At 34.2% G+C, this 19975-nt stretch overlaps 1 protein-coding gene and 1 non-coding gene across 3 annotated transcripts in view; both read left to right on the top strand.

Moving 5' to 3' along the window:
• The window catches only part of BCAP29 (B cell receptor associated protein 29), a 38622-nt gene that overhangs the window by 1416 nt on the left and 17231 nt on the right, over window positions 1–19975 (top strand). For both annotated transcript variants that reach the window (XM_045565453.1, XM_045565454.1), the window contains exons 3-6: window positions 2572–2672; window positions 10313–10463; window positions 11601–11736; window positions 15763–15871. In XM_045565453.1, the coding sequence (XP_045421409.1) occupies window positions 2572–2672; window positions 10313–10463; window positions 11601–11736; window positions 15763–15871 (497 nt within the window). The remainder of the gene's footprint in view (window positions 1–2571; window positions 2673–10312; window positions 10464–11600; window positions 11737–15762; window positions 15872–19975) is intronic.
• Window positions 19139–19270, top strand: LOC123647910. The gene has a single exon (XR_006738434.1). It is a non-coding gene; the product is annotated as a small nucleolar RNA U109 (small nucleolar RNA).

Here is a 19975-nt window from a genome sequence, read left to right as displayed (position 1 = left end):
TCCTGAGACTGGAAGAAAATTAAAGTTTTACCTTAGCTCAGGGTCCAGGTAGTCTTTCACAATGCTTAACTTACTCCTTACATGCCTAAATTTCTCCTAACTTCTGTCCATGTCTATCAGCTATACTATCATTTCTCTCTTCCTTACTGAAGAAAAAAAATCATGTAGGTATTATTTCTTCCAATCCACTCATTCTATAGATCACATACTGAGACCCAGGGAGGGCAAGTGTCCTGACTAAGGTCACCTAGCTGGTAAGTTGCAGATTCCAGAAAAGAATCTGGCTCTTGGTCCAATGTTCTTTCTACTCCATCATGTTGCCTCTCATCCAGGAGGTTTTATTTCAAACCCTCAACAACTCCTTCTTTTGCTTTTTGGCAATATTTGCAATAATAGAATCCTATATATTTAAGAGAAAGAAGATATTGTTTATAAACATGTAATTTATAAATAAGGCTTAAGGATCTGCAAGAAAATATATATCAGTTGATCTTTTCTCCATCAAATTGATACATAAATTATGGCTCAGTCTTTTTTCCTACCAAATATAATTTTTAACCATCCTGATCACATAGCTGTTAGGTGTGTGTATATATGTGCACATGATATATAAATATACCCTCATGTACAAATATATGTAAGAAAATATGGTGTATATACACACAAATCATTTGCGATATGTCCTTATTATGTGTATGTCCACATCTTTTTATCTTTTATATCTGTATCTCCATAACCTTAAAAGGTTTCATTCTTTATTTAGTTGCTAATTTTTTCTCACATAACCCAGTAGTTAAAGACATGCTCAGAAATCAGATAGCTTGGGTTTATATCCCAACTCTGCATGTTACTGTGTCTTTGGGCAAGAAATATTGACCCTTTCTGACTGATTTCCCCATCTATAAAATGGAAGTAGTGCTAGGGTCTACTTCCTGTAGTAGTTGTAACAAATGAAATAAAACATGTAAGAGTGCTTAGAACCTTACTATAGTAAGGACACAATGTATGTTAGCTGTTATTAGCTGCTCTCAATTGAGTCTTATTATAAACTGCTAGTTGTTCCCTACAGTAGGCCTCTTGTGTTCCCTTTTATACTATACTGACCCTTGAAGAAATAAGCAAATTTACATTTGGACCTAGATCAAGGTATTGCCACTTACATTCTCTTCTTAAAAATGTAAAGATTGTATAATTTGAATAATATCTATATAAAATGCTTAGAGGCTGGGAGCGGTGGCTCACAGGGTAATCCCAGCACTCTGGGAGGCCAAGACGGGAGGATCACTCGAGGTCAGGAGTTCGAGACCAGCCTGAGCAAGAGCGAGACCCCGTCTCTACTAAAAAATAGAAAGAAATTAACTGGACAACTAAAAGTATATAGAAAAAATTAGCCGGGCATGGTGGTGCATGCCTGTAGTCCCAGCTACTCGGGAGGCTGAGGCAGTAGGATCGCTTAAGCCCAGGAGTTTGAGGTTGCTGTGAGCTAGGCTGACGCCACGGCACTCACTCTAGCCCGGGTAACAGAGCGAGACTCTGTCTCAAAAAAAAAAAAAAACAAACAATTAAAATGCTTAGAATTGAAAGTACAGAGACAAAAGGAACTAGTATTAGTTAAATACTATTTAATGTATTAGTTAATAATTAGTCATAATGTTAAAGTGAAACTTTTATGAAACTTGTAAGTGCTTGAAGTATATTTAAGTGCTTATTACTTTTATGTGTCTCCTTTGGACTAGTTAATGTGTTATTCATTTCAAATGCCCTTGTACAAAGTTTATTACCTTTCCAGTTGTGTGATGGATTACTTTGTCACTCTTTGCCATTTATAACTCGTGCTTTCTTACCTCTGTGTCTTCGTTTATATTGTTCAACCCATCTATACCATTTATTTCTGTGTCTCCCTATCTCATTTTTCCCTGTTTAGATCTTAATCTGGGTAGTAATTTCATGGGTGTATATATGTGTGTGTGTGTGTGTGTGTGTGTGTGTGTAAAATTTATCAAGCTATGTACTGAAGATTTTTTCACTTTGCTGTATATATGTAATACCTGGATAATTTTTTTTAATTCACTCATGGTTAAAATAGAGAAACTCTTTTACTTGGAGTAGATGTTAAAAATGCATTATATGCAAATAAATGTGCAGAGAGTTATACCTCCTACTCCTGAAACGTTGCTGTTAGACCAATGGATCTTTGTCATATCTGAGTCCTTACTCTGACTATGGAAAAAGATATAAATAGCTTCTATCAACAACATAACGTTTTACTATAAGACTTCATTTTTAAGGTTCTGCTCATGTATGTTTACTTAAAAATTATTTTCACTTTAGAATATTTAAGCCGCCAGACTAAAGATAATCAAATGGTGGGTTATTATTAAATTTGAAAGAGTTTTTCTTTATTTCATGAGATATTCTGTCATGTCAGAGAATTAATAAATTTAAAAATTAAATTTCTATGATTCATTTCACTTACTACACAATTACCAAAATGTTACTTTAGTATTTAGAAAGTATTTCAAAACCTTCTTTTGGTTTTTTTATATCTGATATAATTGTATTGCTTTACAGATGGCAGAAGATTTTTTCATTTACTGTCTGGGGCAAAATTGCAACTTTTTGGAACAAAGCTTTTCTTACCATTATAATCCTATTGATTGTTCTATTTCTAGGTAAGTACTAGATCCCTTCTTTGAATACACACAACTCTAGTTTTATTTTGAATTAGTTTCTTGGTTTTTAATTAAGTTGATGTTACCGTTGATGTACGGTTGACTTTATATAGTATATATTGATAGTATATAGAGTACATATTGATAGATTGATACACAATTGGTAGAGATTACTATTCTGTATTCACAAGCATAAATTTCAGCCTAGTTCAGTGATTCTTAAACTTTTTTAGGTTAAGATTTAAATGCAATGCATTATCTGGTTTGAGTTGATGTTTGGAATTTTAAAAAATGAAAAAATAAATAAATGCAATGCATTAATGCATAGGCTATTTTTCTTTTCTTTTTTTTTTTTTTTTTGAGACAGAGTCTCACTTTGTTGCCTGGGCTACAGTGAGTGCCCTGGCATCAGCCTAGCTCACAGCAACCTCAAACTCCTGGGCTTAAGCGATCCTACTGCCTCAGCCTCCCGAGTAGCTGGGACTACAGGCATGCACCACCATGCCCGGCTAATTTTTTCTATATATATATTTTAGTTGGCCAGATAATTTATTTCTATTTTTAGTAGAGATGGGGTCTCACTCAGGCTGGTCTCGAACTCCTGACCTCAAGCTGACCTCGAGCGATCCACCCACCTCGGCCTCCCAGAGGGCTAGGATTACAGGCGTGAGCCACCGCGCCCGGCCTGCATAGGCTATTTTTCAAAGTTACCAGATACTATTTCTCATGGTGTTATCTCTCTTTTGTTACTGTGGTGTCCTAGGCACTCAGGGCCCTAGCTGTCAGAGAAGCAAACAAAAGAACAGAATCATTAGGCTCCCAAAAGAAATCTTCTATGGCAGAGTGTGAATCTTGACTGCATCCTGCTAAAAAACAACTACAGTATATGTTTGGGGACTACTGCAAAAAATTGAATATGGAGTGATTATTAGATAATATTAGGGAATTTTTGTTAACGTGAGTTGTGATAACAATATTTTTATATAGCAGGGGTCAGCAATCTATAGCCTGTGGGCTAAATGCCATTTTTATAAATAAAGTTTTATTGGAACATAAACATGCCCATTTGTTTACATATTGTTTATGCCTGTTTCCACAGACAAATACAGAGTTGAGTAGCTGCAATTGTATGGCCTAAAATATTTAATATATACCCATTTACTGAAACAGTTTACCAGCACCTTTTATTTTGGAATGTGTCCTTAGTCTTAGATGCATGCTGAAACATTTAAGAGTAGAGAGTCATGATTTTTTCAACTTACTTTCCAATGGTTTTTAAAAAGACAGATAAAGCAAATACAGTAATTACTGAATCTCGGTGATGGGATTATAGATGTTTATTATACTAGTTTTTTAACATGTTTGAAATTTTCATGATAACAATATCTTAGAAATTAAAAGCAGACCTTTAAGGTTCTTGTCAAATCAGAAGTTCTATGAGTCTTGATAATCACCGTGTTTTTTAAGAAAAAGTAACTGAGCTCAGAGAGATTGACTTGTGTACGATCACCCAAATACTTCTTGAAATGCCACTTCTTGGCACTTCTGCTTTTGATACACATTATTGAATATGTTTCCCTTCAGAATTCTCTCAGAGTTGTTCTGTTGTGAATTAAGTAGATTTTACAGGGGCCAACTTGGGACCATAACCACCATCTTTGACACTATTTTGTAAGAAAATGTGTTCCATGTTCCAAGTCACAACCTCTGAATTGGAATCCTCTTTATAAAAGTGAGAACATCTGATTTGAGAGGGTATAGTATGATTTAAAAAGAAACAAAACAGGAAGATAATTGAATCAGGGTGTGAATGGGTTTGTACCTCTTTTCAAAATGTCAGTATTTGTCTCATGTACATATATGTATTGAATCTCCAGCCATATAACTAGTCACAATAAATGAGTAAAGAACAGTAAGGAAAACAGGTTCCAACTCTGCCACTAGCTAGGTAAATGACCTTTGGAGTGGCCTTTTATTTCTCTGAGTTTGATTTAAATAAAGGGAGAGATAGAAATAATCTCTCCAGCTCCTACTTGAGTACTGTGATCTTCTAACTCTAAAATTATCACAAAAATTCTTACTGAAAGCTGCCATTTATCATGTAAGGGAGAGGAGCTATAGTCCAGCTTCTTTTGGTTACATATATCAAAAACCAACTTGAACTTGCTTGACCAAGAAAGGGGAATTTATGGGATTGTTTCAGAGTAGCCCAGGGAAGGAAGGAAGCCAAATTTCAGGAAAGGACTAGTACTAGGAACTGAAGTGTCCTTTTCTTGTCCCTGCATTTCTCCATGTGTCTACTTCATTCTTCCTTATCTCTACAGACTCTGATACTCTGTCCCCAAGGCAGAAAATGGGTACCACACACCTGCCAGGTGTTATCACTACAGATGCATGGATTAATTAGCATCTCCGAATCTCAATTTCAATTCAAAGGAAAAATATTAGACCAGTTAGCAGCTGGTATCCACCCTCATCTGGTAACTTATGGCCAGGGAGGGTCACAAGGCAGAATAATGACTGCTAGGTAGAGCCTACATTTTGGGGTAGAGTGAGTAAATCCCAGAGAACAAGGACATTATGGATAGATAAGGCAGGCAGATAGGTGCTTATCCTCTAAGTCTCGGTGTCTCCATCTCAAAATAGGTAATAACACCTATTTCATTAAGGTGTTTTAAGCTTAAATGCAGTAACACATAGAGTTCACAGTCCAACGTTCTAGTCCACTAGAACAACAATGATGTAAGTAATACAAAACCAGTGGATTACCCTAACTTACTTTATATTTTACTTGGAATTTATTTCATTTTTCTTGTTTGTCTCTCTAAATAAGGTAACTATTACAAGGTATTTATATTGTTAGAGCCAATACTAACTAAAAGATGTGTGTGTGCATGTGTATGTGTTTTAGGGCATGGTAACAGTTAGAAAGGAAGTCAGAAGCCCAGGAATATGTTTCATGTCATCAGAAATGCATCCCAGGAATTTGAAAGTTTCCACACGTGATCCAAAAAAAGTATTTTCAGATGGTTTATAGAAATTGACTGGCCGGGAGAGGTGGCTCACGCCTATAATCCTAGCACTCTGGGAGGCCGAGGCGGGAGGATCATTTGAGCTCAGGAGTTCAAAACCAGCCTGAGCAAGAGCGAGACCCCATCTCTACTAAAAAAATGGGAAGAAATTAGCTGGACAACTAAAAAATATATAGAAAATATTAGCCAGGCATGGTGGTGCATGCCTGTAGTCCCAGCTACTTGGGAGGCTGAGGCAGAAGGATTGCTTGAGCCCAGGAGTTTGAGGTTGCTGTGAGCTAGGCTGACGCCATGGCACTCTAGCCCGGGTAACAGAGTGAGACTCTGTCTCAAAAAAAAAAGAAATTGATTGTATGTCACACTCTTGCCTTATTGTTGACTCCCTTTCTTTTTATTATATAAATGATTCATTCTACAAGTGGGTTTATATGACCATTTATATTTACAGAACTTTTTAATATTATTGGTTAATCTTCAGCATTTCTACCTAATGGATCCAGAAGTATTATTCCAGTTTAGTTACCAAGGAAGCGGAATCACAAACATCATGATCCTTCTACTCACTCTCTGCCTACTCAAAATAACTTACAAATATTATCTTTGCTTTTTGGTTCTTTTGTAGTGGTTGGCATGCTCTTACTATATTATATATTATTGAAGCAATTTGAAGAATGACAAGGGGAAAATATTTGTTAAGATAGAGGAAATTTTAAAAAGATAACCTAAGAGACTATTTTATATAATTATGCAAATAAATTTGAAAACCTAGATGAAATGGATGATTTTGTAGAAAAATATACCAAATGAACCCCAATAGATATAGAAAATTTAAGCAGATGAATTTCTCTAGGAGAATTATAGAAAGTTATCTGAAGCATAAAACCAGATAGTTTTGCAAGAAATTCTACCGTTTTCAAGAAACAGATAATATGAATGCTTCTCAAACTGTTCCAGAATTTAAAGAAAGAAAACCTCAATTTTATGAAGCTAGAAGAAAGCAAGCTCTAGAATTGAAAATAAACCAAAACAAATGAACTGAATAGTATATCAGATGGAAATATATGACAAAGAGAAAAGAATTGTTTCAAACAACTCTCGAACAGAGTACTCTAACTTTACCTTCTTGGTAGGATATGTTTTAAGAAAAAAAAGAAGTTCAATGAAATCTGAAACTTAGCACTGCTAAGAGAAAAATTTATAGCTTTGAATGTTCATTAGAAAAAGAATAAAGGTTTAAAATCAGTGATTTTTAGTTTCCACCTTTGGAATAGTCATTTATGACTTCTTTTTTAAAAAAAGGTTAGCAGATTAGAATTTAGAGGGAAACTTCTTCATTTTGATAAAGATCATCTACAAAAAAATTCAAGCTAGCATCATACATAATTAAATATTGAAGGCTTTCCCCATAAGACTGGAAACAAGGCAAGGTTATTCACTTTCACTGTTTTTATTCAATTAGATAATAGATGCCCTAACCAAGATAATAATAACAAAAGAAATACAAGGCATAGAGATAGAAAAGAAAGAAGTAAAATAATCTTTGCAGATGACATGATTGTCTATATAGAAAATCCTGAAGTGTCTACAAGAAAACTACTATGTCTAAGAAATTGATATAATGGGGTCACAAAATACAAGGCCAATATATGAATACTCATTGTATTTCTATACTATAAATAGTAAACAATTTGAAAATGAAATTTAAAAAAAATTTGTAAGTACACCAAGAAGCCTAAAAACCTTAGAAATAAAAGAAAGGTACAAGAGCTCTGAAAACTACAAAACATTGCTGGAATAAATTAAAGAAGATCAAAATAAGTGGAGATGTTTTCATTAGCTGGAAGACTCAATAATATTAAAATGTATATTCTTCCAAAATTGATCTATGGATTCAACACAGTCCGAGTCAAAATCCCAGCAGGCATTTTTGTAGAAGTTGATCAATTGTTTATAAAATTTATGTAGACAAACGAAGAGCTCTTAACAGCCAAAAAAAAAAAAAAAAATCATAAAAGAGAACACAATTGGGAGACTCACACTACTTTCCAGACTAAAGGGAAAAATAAAAGCAGGTTACTTGCTAATTGCAAAGGGAAACACAAAACCTTTACAGTTGAAAAATCTGGTGGGCACTATCTGTGATGGTTAATTTTGTGTTTTAAATTGGCTGTGCCACAGTGCCCAGATATTTAGTCAAACATTACTGTGGATATTTATGTTAAGGTGTTTTTTAGATAAGATTAACATTTAAATAAGTAGACTTTGAGTAAAGCAAATTATACCCTACATAATGTGGGTGAGCTTTATCCAATCAACTGAAGGCCTTAATAGAACAAAGACTAACCTCTTCTGAGCAAAAAGGAATTTTGCCATCAGATTGCCTTTGAACTCTAACTGTACGTCTTCCCTGAGTCTCCAAACTGCTGGACCGCCCTGCAGACTTTGGACTTAATAAGCCTCTGCAAAAATGTGAGCCAATTCCTTAAAATAAATCTCTATATATACAAACACACACATCCTATTGGTTCTGTTTCCCTAGAGAAACCCTGACTAACACACTATCTCAACCAAGTAATCAAATTTAGGATCAAAAAGTATGAGACAAGCTAACATTCCGCAGCATAAATTTTGAGGGATTCTTGCCAAAAGTATTAAACCTGATCCAATCAGGTCTTTTAACCTGACTTCCAATTTTGTAAAAATATAGGAGTTAGAGAAACAAATTACACTATACCTCAATCAGACAAATCCTAAATGTGAGAACTTTCTATAAAACAGTTGGCCTGGCACTTTAGTCAATGTCTTTTTTTAAAAAGTGGGGTATATCAAGAGACTACAGAGACATAGCTATGTGAGGTGAATGTCCATTATAAAATTCTCTGTTTGAATAAAAAACCTATAAAAGACATTTGGGGGACAAATAAAAAGGCAAATAACCCAATTTAAAAATGGGTAAGGGATCTTAATAGACATTTTTCCAAGATGATATATAAATGGTCAATAAGCACATGAAAAGATGCTCAACATCATTAGCCATCAGGGAAATGCAAATCAAACCCACAATGATACACCACTTCACACCCGCTAGGATGGCTATAATCAAAAAGATAATAACAAGTGTTGCTGAGAATGCGGAGAAGTTGGAACCAGCATACACTGCTTGTGGGAATGTAAAATACTACAGCTGTCTTGGAAAACAGTTTGGCAGTTCCTCAAAGAATTAAACATAGAGTTACAATATGGCCCAGCTGTTCTACTCCTAAGCATATACCAAGAGAAATGAAAATATATGTCAATACATAACTTGTTCTTGAATGTTCATAGCAGCGTTATTCATAGTAGCCAAAAAGTGGAAACAACCAATGTCCATCAACTGATGAATGGATAAACCAAATGTTACCACATCTGTACAATGGAATATTATTCAGTCATAAAAGTAATGAAGTACTGATACATACTATAACACAGGTGAACCCTGAAAACATTATGCTAAGTGAAGGAAGCCAGACACAAAAGACCCCACAGTATATGATTCCATTTATATGAAATGTCTAGAATAGGTCACTCCATAGAGACAGAAAGTAATTTGGTGGTTGCCAGAAGCTGGGGAGAGTAGGGAATGGGTTATAATGTTTCTTTTTGGGGTGGTGGAAATGTTCTCGTTGCACAACTTTGTGAGTATATTAAAAAACATTGAATTATCCTTTAGGAAGGTAAATTTTATGGTATGTGAATTATATCTCAAAGTAAAAAATAAAAACAAAAATAAACACAAAATTTAAAAAAAACAAAATAAGATAGTCAAAATGGCCTCACTGTCTCTCCTTGTGTAGCAATAACTCCAAAAAATCCTGATGGTCACGTGAAAAGGGCTTCCTAACTTCTTGCACTTCCACTACTTTTGGAGACATCTAAGGTGGACGCCTTCCCTAGTACATATAAGAATCCAGTGACTAGGAATACACTAAATATAAATACTAGTAAGCTGATGTCTATTTCCCACTGGAAAGAAGTGGTTCCCCCTGGATCTGAGATTTACCAGAACTGAAAGCAGATGCCATCTACATGCCAGTTGGGGCAAGTGTATACCATCATAGAGCAAATTACATTTTAACAAACTTATGCCAGTAGAAATTTCAGTGTAATCAAATATTTCTAAAATCTCAATAATTTAAAGAAATGATAAATATAAGAAAATACTAGTATAGTAGGAGAAATGGGATGGTCTCTTGGAATTGATTATAATGGGATATGACATCTATCATTGTCAAAAGTTGAATTTTAGTCATCCTTAGGGATAGAAAGAGTAAAGGATCATAGTTTGCAGTATAGCTAGAAATTAGAGAAAATAAAATGATAGTAAGTCCTAGATGATTGGTAAAAAAAAAAATGCTATCATAATTCAAAATTTGCCACGAGTATCCATTGACAGAGCACCTACTTTGAGCATAATACCTTCCCAGGTACTATGGAGGGGGAAAAAAAGAGCTCCTCTACCTAAAGCCTATTGTTAAAAAGTTTGGTCAGTTATTCTAAAACTGCTTTTCATTTTTAATAAATGTGTTTTCTTAAAAGCCAAAAATAATGTTTTCTCTTTTTCTGTAATAGATGCTGTGAGAGAAGTAAGGAAGTATTCTGCTACTCATGCTCTTGAGAAGAGCACAATGACCAAACCTGATGCCTATGAACATACACAGATGAAACTTTTTAGGTCTCAAAGAAATCTTTACATTTCTGGATTTTCATTATTTTTTTGGCTGTAAGTAAAAAAATAGAAGCACAATTTAAAAATATGATTTATGCTTCTCTTTCTCATTTTTCCCACCATACTATAGTTATTTTTTAAACTAACATCTCCATGAAAGATGATATACCCAAATAGCTAACAATAGTTTCAGTTTGTAGGTTTGCTAAGTCAATAAGCCCTGCCTCTCTCTGAACCTTTGTCTCATACGTGTCTCTTACATGTACAATTCATTCCACCCACACTGACCTTTACTATTTATTCATTCATTCAATCTTGCAACAAACAATAATTGAGTTCTATGGTGTACCTACCTCCTTCCCACTTCAGAGTCTTCACATAGGGTATTCCTTATGCCAGAACACTCTTCCCTCCCTTCTCTACCTTCCTTTCCCTGGCTAACTCTTACTCATCCTTTAGCCTCTTTCTCAGGAGAGCCTTCTGTGGCCATCACTACCCACAAAGTAGATAGGTCTCTTATAGGCTCTCACAAAACATATATATGCTTTATTTTCTGGTATCATTCATGGTCATAATTAAATACTATCTTAACTCTTGCCACCCCAACTAGAACCTAAATTCCCTGAAGGCGCAGACATTGTTTTTGTTTGTTTGTTTTTTCCTGCTGTGTCCCCAGTGCCAAGCAGTGTTTAACACTTAGCAGTTCTTGAGTAAATAAATATCTGCTGAATGAATAATCGAAGATTTTCTAACAATAGAAGTTACGCATAAACAGATGTGAATGAGCAGTTTTTAGGTTTGACTGACCTTATAGAATGCTCTTTAAATACCAAATTTTGAACTGGGATGAAAAACAACTTCTCTTACTGGCCCTGCCGTACTGCCTGAAATTTTCTTGCTTGTACTCCTCCAGGCTAAAGGCCTCTATGAGATAAGAAATTAATAAATTCCATTGAACCTGTATTCCAAATGCTGGTCTTCTAACAAAGATTACAAAGGAAGAAGACACAGGCTTGTTTTGACTGGCAAACATGGATTTTAAAAATAAAAAATCATGTTCCACTTAAACACCATCTCCTTTCACTACACCTATGCATAACGGAGAGCCATTTGACAATGACTCTTTGTTTTAATGTCACAGTTTCTGATGATTGATCTAGTTATACATTATTCTGATTTTTTTTTTCTTAGAGTGTTGAGACGTCTGGTTATACTTATTACTCAGCTGGCAAAAGAACTGTCAAACAAAGGAGTACTTAAAGTTCAAGCAGACAATACTAACAAGGCTGCCAAAAAATTTATGGAAGAGAATGAAAAACTAAAATGGGTATTTAAATTTTCTTTGTAAAAATTTGTATAAATGTTATTGGTGTTCCCAAGGAGTGATATATTATTTTTCAGCATCAAAAAGAGCAATTTCACAGTTTATAAGTAGAAAATAACCATAATTAACAATATTCTATGTAATGATTGTTTCAAAAGTATTTTTACTATTCTTTAGATTTGCTTGTTCCCACAATTTTCCCCATAATAGATTAAGCCACTGGACCTATTTCCTATGATTCAAGGAGAAAATTGTATTCTGAGAATATGAATTGTAATTCCTTCATTATCGTTAATTTTACTTTATAACCTAAAGCAAGTCTTTATAACTCTGTTTCCATTTCTTTTTCAGATAAAGTATTTTTTAAACCTAATTTTTAGTTTTCTTTTAATTGGTTATGTAGAAAGCAGAGAAAGGTAGTTGATGCTAGATTGATAATTGTATGTAATATTTAAAATCTTTAATGTTATTTGTTTCATTTTCTATCCTTTGATCTCATTTCACAATGGTAAAAACCAAAACACAGTCATAAAAGTTTTGATTAATATACGATGGTTAAATTCAAAAACACACAACCTTCTTTTGGTACAAGGACTTATTGTGTACCTATCTTGTTTTAAAATTATACACGTCGCCTGAGAGTAATGAGTTGTAACTATTAGAACACTGCTTTTTTCCTCTTTAGTTGTTTTCCTCTTATTCTTCAGCTCTAAGAAAATGGAAAGTGTTTTTGTAAAGTTTTAATGCTATTATTTTCCTCATATATATCATAATCAATGCACTTAAATTAGTCTTTTCCTTCAAAAAAAAAAAAGCACCTTCCTCAAAATGTTTTTGCAGTTTTTCTCTTGGAATTGATTTCAGAGCCAATTACTCTTGCAAGGAAACTTATTTCATGATTACTGATTCCTTGACCCCGCATGATTTATTCTTTTTTTTTGTTTTCCTCCCCTTTGGTTCCATACTGTCCTGATGCCCTACATCCTGGGTGGCTGTGACCCAGTGGTTCTATATCATTAGAGGAAGCACAGATATGCTGGGCTAAAGCCAGTACACAGTAGGGAGAAAGTCTGTGAGCCAGATTTAAGAAATGTCAGCGTCCAAAGTATAGCTAATTGACCAATAAAGGCCATAGGTGAGAATATCAAAGACAGCTTCTATTTCAAGGTACTTCATGCAGGTTCTGATATATTAGCTAAGGGAAGATAAAATTGCTAAAACACCTCTTCATTCTCTATCAGAGACATATTATCTAGAGAAAAGCTCATTACCCTGAGATCCAGGAGACTTGGGTGCTAGTAACTAGCTCTACTAGTAATTAGCGATGTGACCTGGGGCAAGTCACCTCATGTGTTCTGGGCCCCAAAGTTCCTTAGTTATAAATACTAGCACTCTGCCAGGTATTGCTTCAAATGCTTCAACCGCAAGGTTTTAACTCTTTTAATTCTGACAACAACTCCACGAGGTTGGCATTGTTATTTTCTGCAGTTTAAAGATGAGGAAACAGAAGCACAGAAAAGTTAAGTGACTTGCACAAAATCCTTCAGCTAATACATGACAGAACTAAGATTTGAACCCAAGCAGCCTGACTCTAGAATCCACACTCTTAACTACATTGTTTTGTGCCCTCAAGTCCTATGCTATCCTAGAAATGATTTGCATTTAGTGCCTAAGACCCCTTTCTGTTCTGATACTCAGTTAAAGCAATGAAGTAATTATTAATATGAAAGACCAATTAACTTTTAATTTAACTGATTTAAGTGATGGAGCTTTACTTCTCACTGTTTTTTTTTCCCAGCCATTTACCAAGGTGTGGGATAAGGTGGGTGGGACAGTGAACAACTTGCATTGTTGTAACTGGTAGCTATTGAATTTTAGATTTCAGGACACTTGGTCTTTCTCCAGCATCAAGTTACACATTATAAATTTGGACAAGTTTTCAAGTGCAGTAATGAAAGTTTATTTACAAGACTGACACAAATCCAACTTTTCCAAGTCAATGGCATAATAATTCAAGCAGTCAGTGAAAACATTCCTGCAACTCAGAGGTTCTCTTTTAATTTGGGTAATCACTGGAGATTGTATGAACTGAATTCAGTGAAGTAACAGCTAGGGTTGTTTTGAACTTAAAGTGGACAACAAATTAAGAGATTTGGAGAAATTTTTTTTCTTGTCTTGCTCTTAAAAAAAAATTTTTTTTTTCCCAAAAGATATGGTATGAAGCTTCTTCAGTTTCAAAATGTACTTCAATTCTTTTATCTCCAAAACGTAGTTCTGGGGATTATATAAAATAATATATGTATTAGAGCTTTAATTGCTCCTTCTGCGCTGCCTAATCTCTGTTATGGCACAGTAGTATTTTATCTGGTCTTGTGCTACAGTTTTTATGCTCTTGTCTTATCCTTTCTACTAGATTGAAGTTACCTGAAAGTGGAGATTATGTTTCTCTTACATTTTTATCCCCTTAGAGCACCTTGCATTGTAAAATATTTGCATGTAGTCATTGCTCAGTAGAACTTTATGAGAGTTTTGTTGGTTGAATATATCAGCTTACATTAGAAAAGCAATCACCCTGCAGTAGAAATTCCTCTCTTATGGAAAGGAATTTAACATTCTCCTGAATTACTTTTTGCCTTACTATAGAAGTTATATCAAGTTGCTGCCACTTCATTTAGTCAAATGACCATGCCAGTGTGTACATATTTTATTTTTCAAGCATTTGTTTTGTCTTTCTTAATAAGTTAAATTCCTTATCATTTCTTTAAGTCATCTTCTTAGTTATAATAATGATAGTTTCTATCTACATGTACATATTATAAAATTTTTACTACACATTTTTATTTTATTTTATTTATTTTATTTTTATTTTTATTTGAGACAAAGTCTCACTTTGTTGCCTGGGCTAGAGTGAGTGCCATGGCGTCAGCCTAGCTCACAGCAACTTCAAACTCCTGGGCTTAAGCGATCCTCCTGCCTCAGCCTCCCGAGTAGCTGAGACTACAGGCATGCACCATCATGCCCGGCTGATTTTTTCTATATATATTTTTAGTTGTCCAGATAATTTATTTCTATTTTTTTTAGTAGAGACGGGGTCTCGCTGAGGCTGGTCTCGAACTCCTGGACCTTGAGCGATCCACCCACCTCGGCCTCCCAGAGTGCTAGGATTACAGGCATGAGCCACCGTGCCCGGCCCATATTTTTATTTTGATCAATTGTTTTACTATTCAGATCTTAATTTCTCTTGCCTAGAAAAGATAAGTTGCAAACATAAACGTTTTTAAAATCCAGAATACATTTTAAAGTATAAAGAGCACTGTAAAGGATTAACTAAATAAAAGTAATTTGGAGACTATTCAATGAAAATTAGATAGAATTTTTCAACTATAGAGATGGCTCTGTCATTTTCCACTTTCCCATCTCCACCCTGACAATGTTATAGTCTTTCTTATAAATTTGTATTAAAATAGTCTGAGTAGGTAGCTCTTCAATCAGAACATAATGGTTTTCCAATTAATATCATCCTCAGAACTATTTTTTCTCCATAAATTTACGTCTTTCACTTAATTGAGGAATAGAGGCTCACACTATTTACTTTTGAAAACAATTTTAATCATAGCAACCAAAAGTTCTTTTCTTTCTTTCTTTTCTTTTTTTTTTTGAGACAGAATCTCACTCTGTTGCCCAGGTTAAAGTGCCATGGCATCAGCCTAGCTCACAGCAACCTCAAACTCCCAGGCTCAAGCGATCCTCCTGCCTCAGCCTCCCGAGTAATTAGGACTATAGGTCCGGGCCACCATACCTGGCTAATTTTTTTTCATTTTAGAGATTTCAGCTATAATAAGGAGAAATCTTTTTTGTGTGTTTGCCAAACATTAAGTTTCTGTTAGCAAAAGCACATTGTAGGAAATTATAAAATATTGAAAAGGACAAAGAACAAATTAAATACCAATAATTTTAAATAGGTTACTCAGCTTATTTTCTGTAATAATGTCTGGCTGCTGTAATCTAAGCTTACTTCTTTTATAATAGATCTTGAAAAGCTATGACAAGGATGGAGACCGCATTTTGGAAGCAGAAAACAAAAAACTAGTAGAAGAGCAGGAAAAACTGAAAACTGAACTAAGGAAGACTTCAGATGGTAACTTTGCGTGCATGTGAAAAGTGAAAAGACTAACATGGTATTTTATGCTGTTACACTTCATTGTTTTCCCTACAACAAAACTAATGCCTAAATGTCCTTCTGACTAAAATACCAGGAATGACCTATTTGTAAATTCCTGCTCAAATATGAAGATAAAACATTGTGTCAGCCAAGAGAAACATGCTCTGTTTTACAGAAAAACATGTAGGTGTTTCAGATCTGTATTGTAAATACAGATGTTCTTGCCTTAGCAAAAGAGCTATGTTCCTAAAAAGTTGCTTGTAAATGCATTTTTGTTAAGTGAATCACATTTTTTCATCATCATATATTGCTTTTTTCAAAGAAGCAATTGCAGGGGGACAGTTTTGTTACAAGAAAATATATTGCTTATCTCAAGCCTTAATATATCCCACCTCCTAGACATAAGGAAAGTGTTCCTTCAAAGAGATGGGTAGGCATAAAGTAAGCAACAATGTCAACCGAGAATTCAAATGCCTCATTACAAAATACATTGCAGTGTAGGCTTGGAGTAGAGCATCTCAACTCCATTTCCCTGAAGGCAGCTATTTCTTCTACATTAAAAAAAAAAAAGTTCTGATAGTATTTCCTTTTTCCTAGTTAAAGAACAAATTGTTATTGCTTGCAGCTGCATAGCACAGAAAATTAGATACCCCAAATCCAATGTCATCCAAGAGGGGAACATCTCAGCCAGTTGGAGTTAAGGTAATAATCAATGCATAGACCTTCTCCAATTTCAGATCTTTTCCAATACTTTAAATTGGAGGTAAATTGGAGAATATTCAGTGAATCAAGGACCTGCTTTATACCTTTTGTAAGTTTAAATTTTCTTTAAGTAGGTCTCAGTATAATGTAAGTTCTGTGTAATACAACTTGCTATTATTTATTATTGAAATATCTATTTACATTGTTTGGATAGGGTTTACTTAATCAGGATGTAGTTGAATTTGAGATGGAAAGCACAAAGATAAAAGCTAATTCTGTAAACAAAACAAAATAAAAATCCACCAGAGGATATTTTATTTGATACAAAATTCTTTAGTCACTTTCCTACTTATTATTTAAACTGAAAAAAAGAAGATAGAGGCAATAAGTTAAAAAATAAATTACCCTTCTGACAGAGTGGTATTTTATGTGGTTGTTACAGTATAGCCTAAAATTCAAGAATCTTGTTGTAGTTGATACTGTTGCTTTTTCTGCAGTTCCAAAAGATTTGGAACATGATCAAGAAATTTTAATGTTTATATGAAAATGAATTCAGTAGTTACCCTCTACAATGGACATTTCAGAAGAGAAGCTAATTTTTTTTTTTTACCCAGCATAAAATGTTGCTGTTAATCCCTTTGAAGAATGCAAGGAGGTATTTCCAAAACACCTTTAATTAGTAAAAAGAGGCCCGGCGCGGTGGCTCACACTTGTAATCCTAGCTCTGGGAGGCCGAGGCGGGTGGATCGCTCAAGGTCAGGAGTTCAAGACCAGTCTGAGCAAGAGCGAGACCCCGTCTCTACTAAAAATAGAAAGAAATTATCTGGCCAACTAAAAATATATATACAAAAAAAAAATTAGCCGGGCATGGTGGCTCATGCCTGTAGTCCCAGCTACTCGGGAGGCTGAGGCAGTAGGATCGCTTAAGCCCAGGAGTCTGAGGTTGCTGTGAGCTAGGCTGATGCCACGGCACTCACTCTAGCCCGGGCAACAAAGTGAGACTCTGTCTAAAAAAAAAAAAAAAAAAAAAAAAAAAAAAAAATTAGTAAAAAGAAAAAAAAAAAGGTTGTTTCAAATCTTGCTTTTTTTTTTCATATCTGCCAAGGATCTTTTATGTTATAAGCAGGGTGGTACAAAAATGAAAGACAGACAAGAAGGTTGTGTGCCATGCTCCACTTCTCTTAACCCTGATCAATTTGTTTTCTTTTTCTTTTGCCTTTCAAAAATCCCAACTCTAAGATATTTTGAGTTTTAACTTCCTAAGTCTGGCATAAAAGTAAACTTAATATTACATAAGCATTTCTTTAAAAGATAAATCAGATGTTTGGAAAAAATGAATTATTTGATAATATAAACATTATGTTTATAATCTGATAACAAGCAATATCAGTTTCTGTGTTTGAAGTGTAGACTGTAAAGCTACTTTCAAAGTGAATCAGTGTTGAGGCAAAAGCAGATTTTATCTGTCTGAGTATGTCCTGTTTGGTTCCTGCAACATGTTCCTGCAATATTTTATGAACACATTTACCCAAAGTTATCTTTTAGATAACATTCTTAATGACCTTGAGAAGATAAAAGTTCCATTTCTAAAGAAGGTATTTTGTTGGCCATGTTCTCTTGACCTATACCAGTCAAAATTCACTAAGTCGAGAACTAAGAAATTATATCAATTAATAGTACACTATTTGGATGAATTCAGCAGTACAATGCTTTGTACACAGTACCACTCAAAAATATTCATTGATTTCTAAAAATTAAGGGTATTAAGGCAACAATGCTTAAGAAGGTCTCAGAAAGATCTTTTATATTTTCTAATTGAGTAAAAAGCAATGTGTTTTTTTTTTAAAGAGGCAAATAGGGTGTTTTTCATATGAATTTTCTTACCATTGGTGTTTCTTAAATCTAAATGTTTTCTCCCACATATATTAATGGAAATAAAACATAAATACAAATATTTATTTAAGCTGGTTAGCCCCAAATTAGAAAAGTGTCATTCTGAAGGCAGTTGTCAAGAACACTCTATCAGTAGTGGCAAACTCACCATCAGTTTTTAACCTTCAACTCCTATTTTGACCAGAGTTCATAAATTATTACCTGTGCTTCAGTGCAGTAATATCACCCGAGTAATTCAAAAGACAGTGTGCATATTCCCACAGCACCTAATTTACACTCAGGACTTAGTCAGGTGTAAGGATCTGATCTGTCATTTTAATGATCCATTTAACAATAACTCTGATGTCCCAGTGTGTGGAATAATTGGGAAGGGGCACTGCCATGAAAAATAAGAACCTAAGTTTTAAAGAATTTACAAAGCTCACAAGCTCTCATAATAGAAATAGACCTTGTATGTAGTGGAAAAATCTTCTGATGTCCAAGATGATTGACTTCAAAGGACTCTTCCAGGAAAACTACTGGTACTTATTTTTATAAATAAATACCTTCCTAGTATTTATTCTTATAACTAGAGAAAATATGTACCATTCAATCATTGCAAGCATCCAAGCAATGGTAAAAGTAAATATGGTTCAAAAAGTGATGGAGCTGCATGTGATGTCTGCTCTTCATTCCTTTAGGAGCAGGAATACATCTATAACAGGCTGTATTTAAAAAGGAATTCTTAGAGCTGCCAATCTTATCATAAATGTTGAGTAGTAGTATATATCTCCTACAAAAAGGAAAAAAAAAAGAAAAAAAAGTAATTGAGGCAAATTCCTTGACCTTGCCTTTGTTCTTTCTTTCCTTCCTTCCTCCTTTCTTCCTTTCATCAGCAATTTTTAAAGAACTTTTCAAGTAATTTATTCATTGCAAAATCATTTACCATGGAGCTTAATTAACACTTTCCTTAAAAAGTGTACCTGTTGAGGATAAAACAAATTTTAAATAAACTACCTAAACAAAGATTATACAAACAGAACAGAAATTGAGTACAAAAGCCTATTATGTGTACCTAAGTATTAGCAGCATACAGCAGAGACTTTAAGATTTGGACCAGGAAACAGAGCCTTCTAGTTCCATATTTAAAATATTGATAATTTAACTCTCTTCCTGGATAAATGTTTCTGCATCACCTTGACTTACCTTGAAAAGAAGTAAAATTTCCTTTTACAAACCAACTTTACTACCTTTGAAGATGTTGGAATTTTTTTTAAAAATCATATTTTATTGCCAGGGATTAGGAAGAGAAAAATATCTACAGTGCTTTTTTAGAAAAATTAAAGAACAAGACAAGATAGAAAATTACAGGCAAATTGCTACTCTGTATACCCAAAACCCTATATTCCTGCCTCTTGAATCTTAAGAATAAGACATAAGCATTGTGTGCAAATTTAAAACTATGGAGTTTCCAGTCCCTTACAAATGAACTATATATCTCTCTCC

Source organism: Lemur catta, chromosome 11, assembly GCF_020740605.2.
Source record: "Lemur catta isolate mLemCat1 chromosome 11, mLemCat1.pri, whole genome shotgun sequence".
In the NCBI taxonomy this organism is placed as follows: Eukaryota; Metazoa; Chordata; class Mammalia; order Primates; family Lemuridae; genus Lemur; species Lemur catta.
Note: the sequence above shows the minus strand (reverse complement) of the source record. Positions and strands in the feature narration are given on the sequence as shown.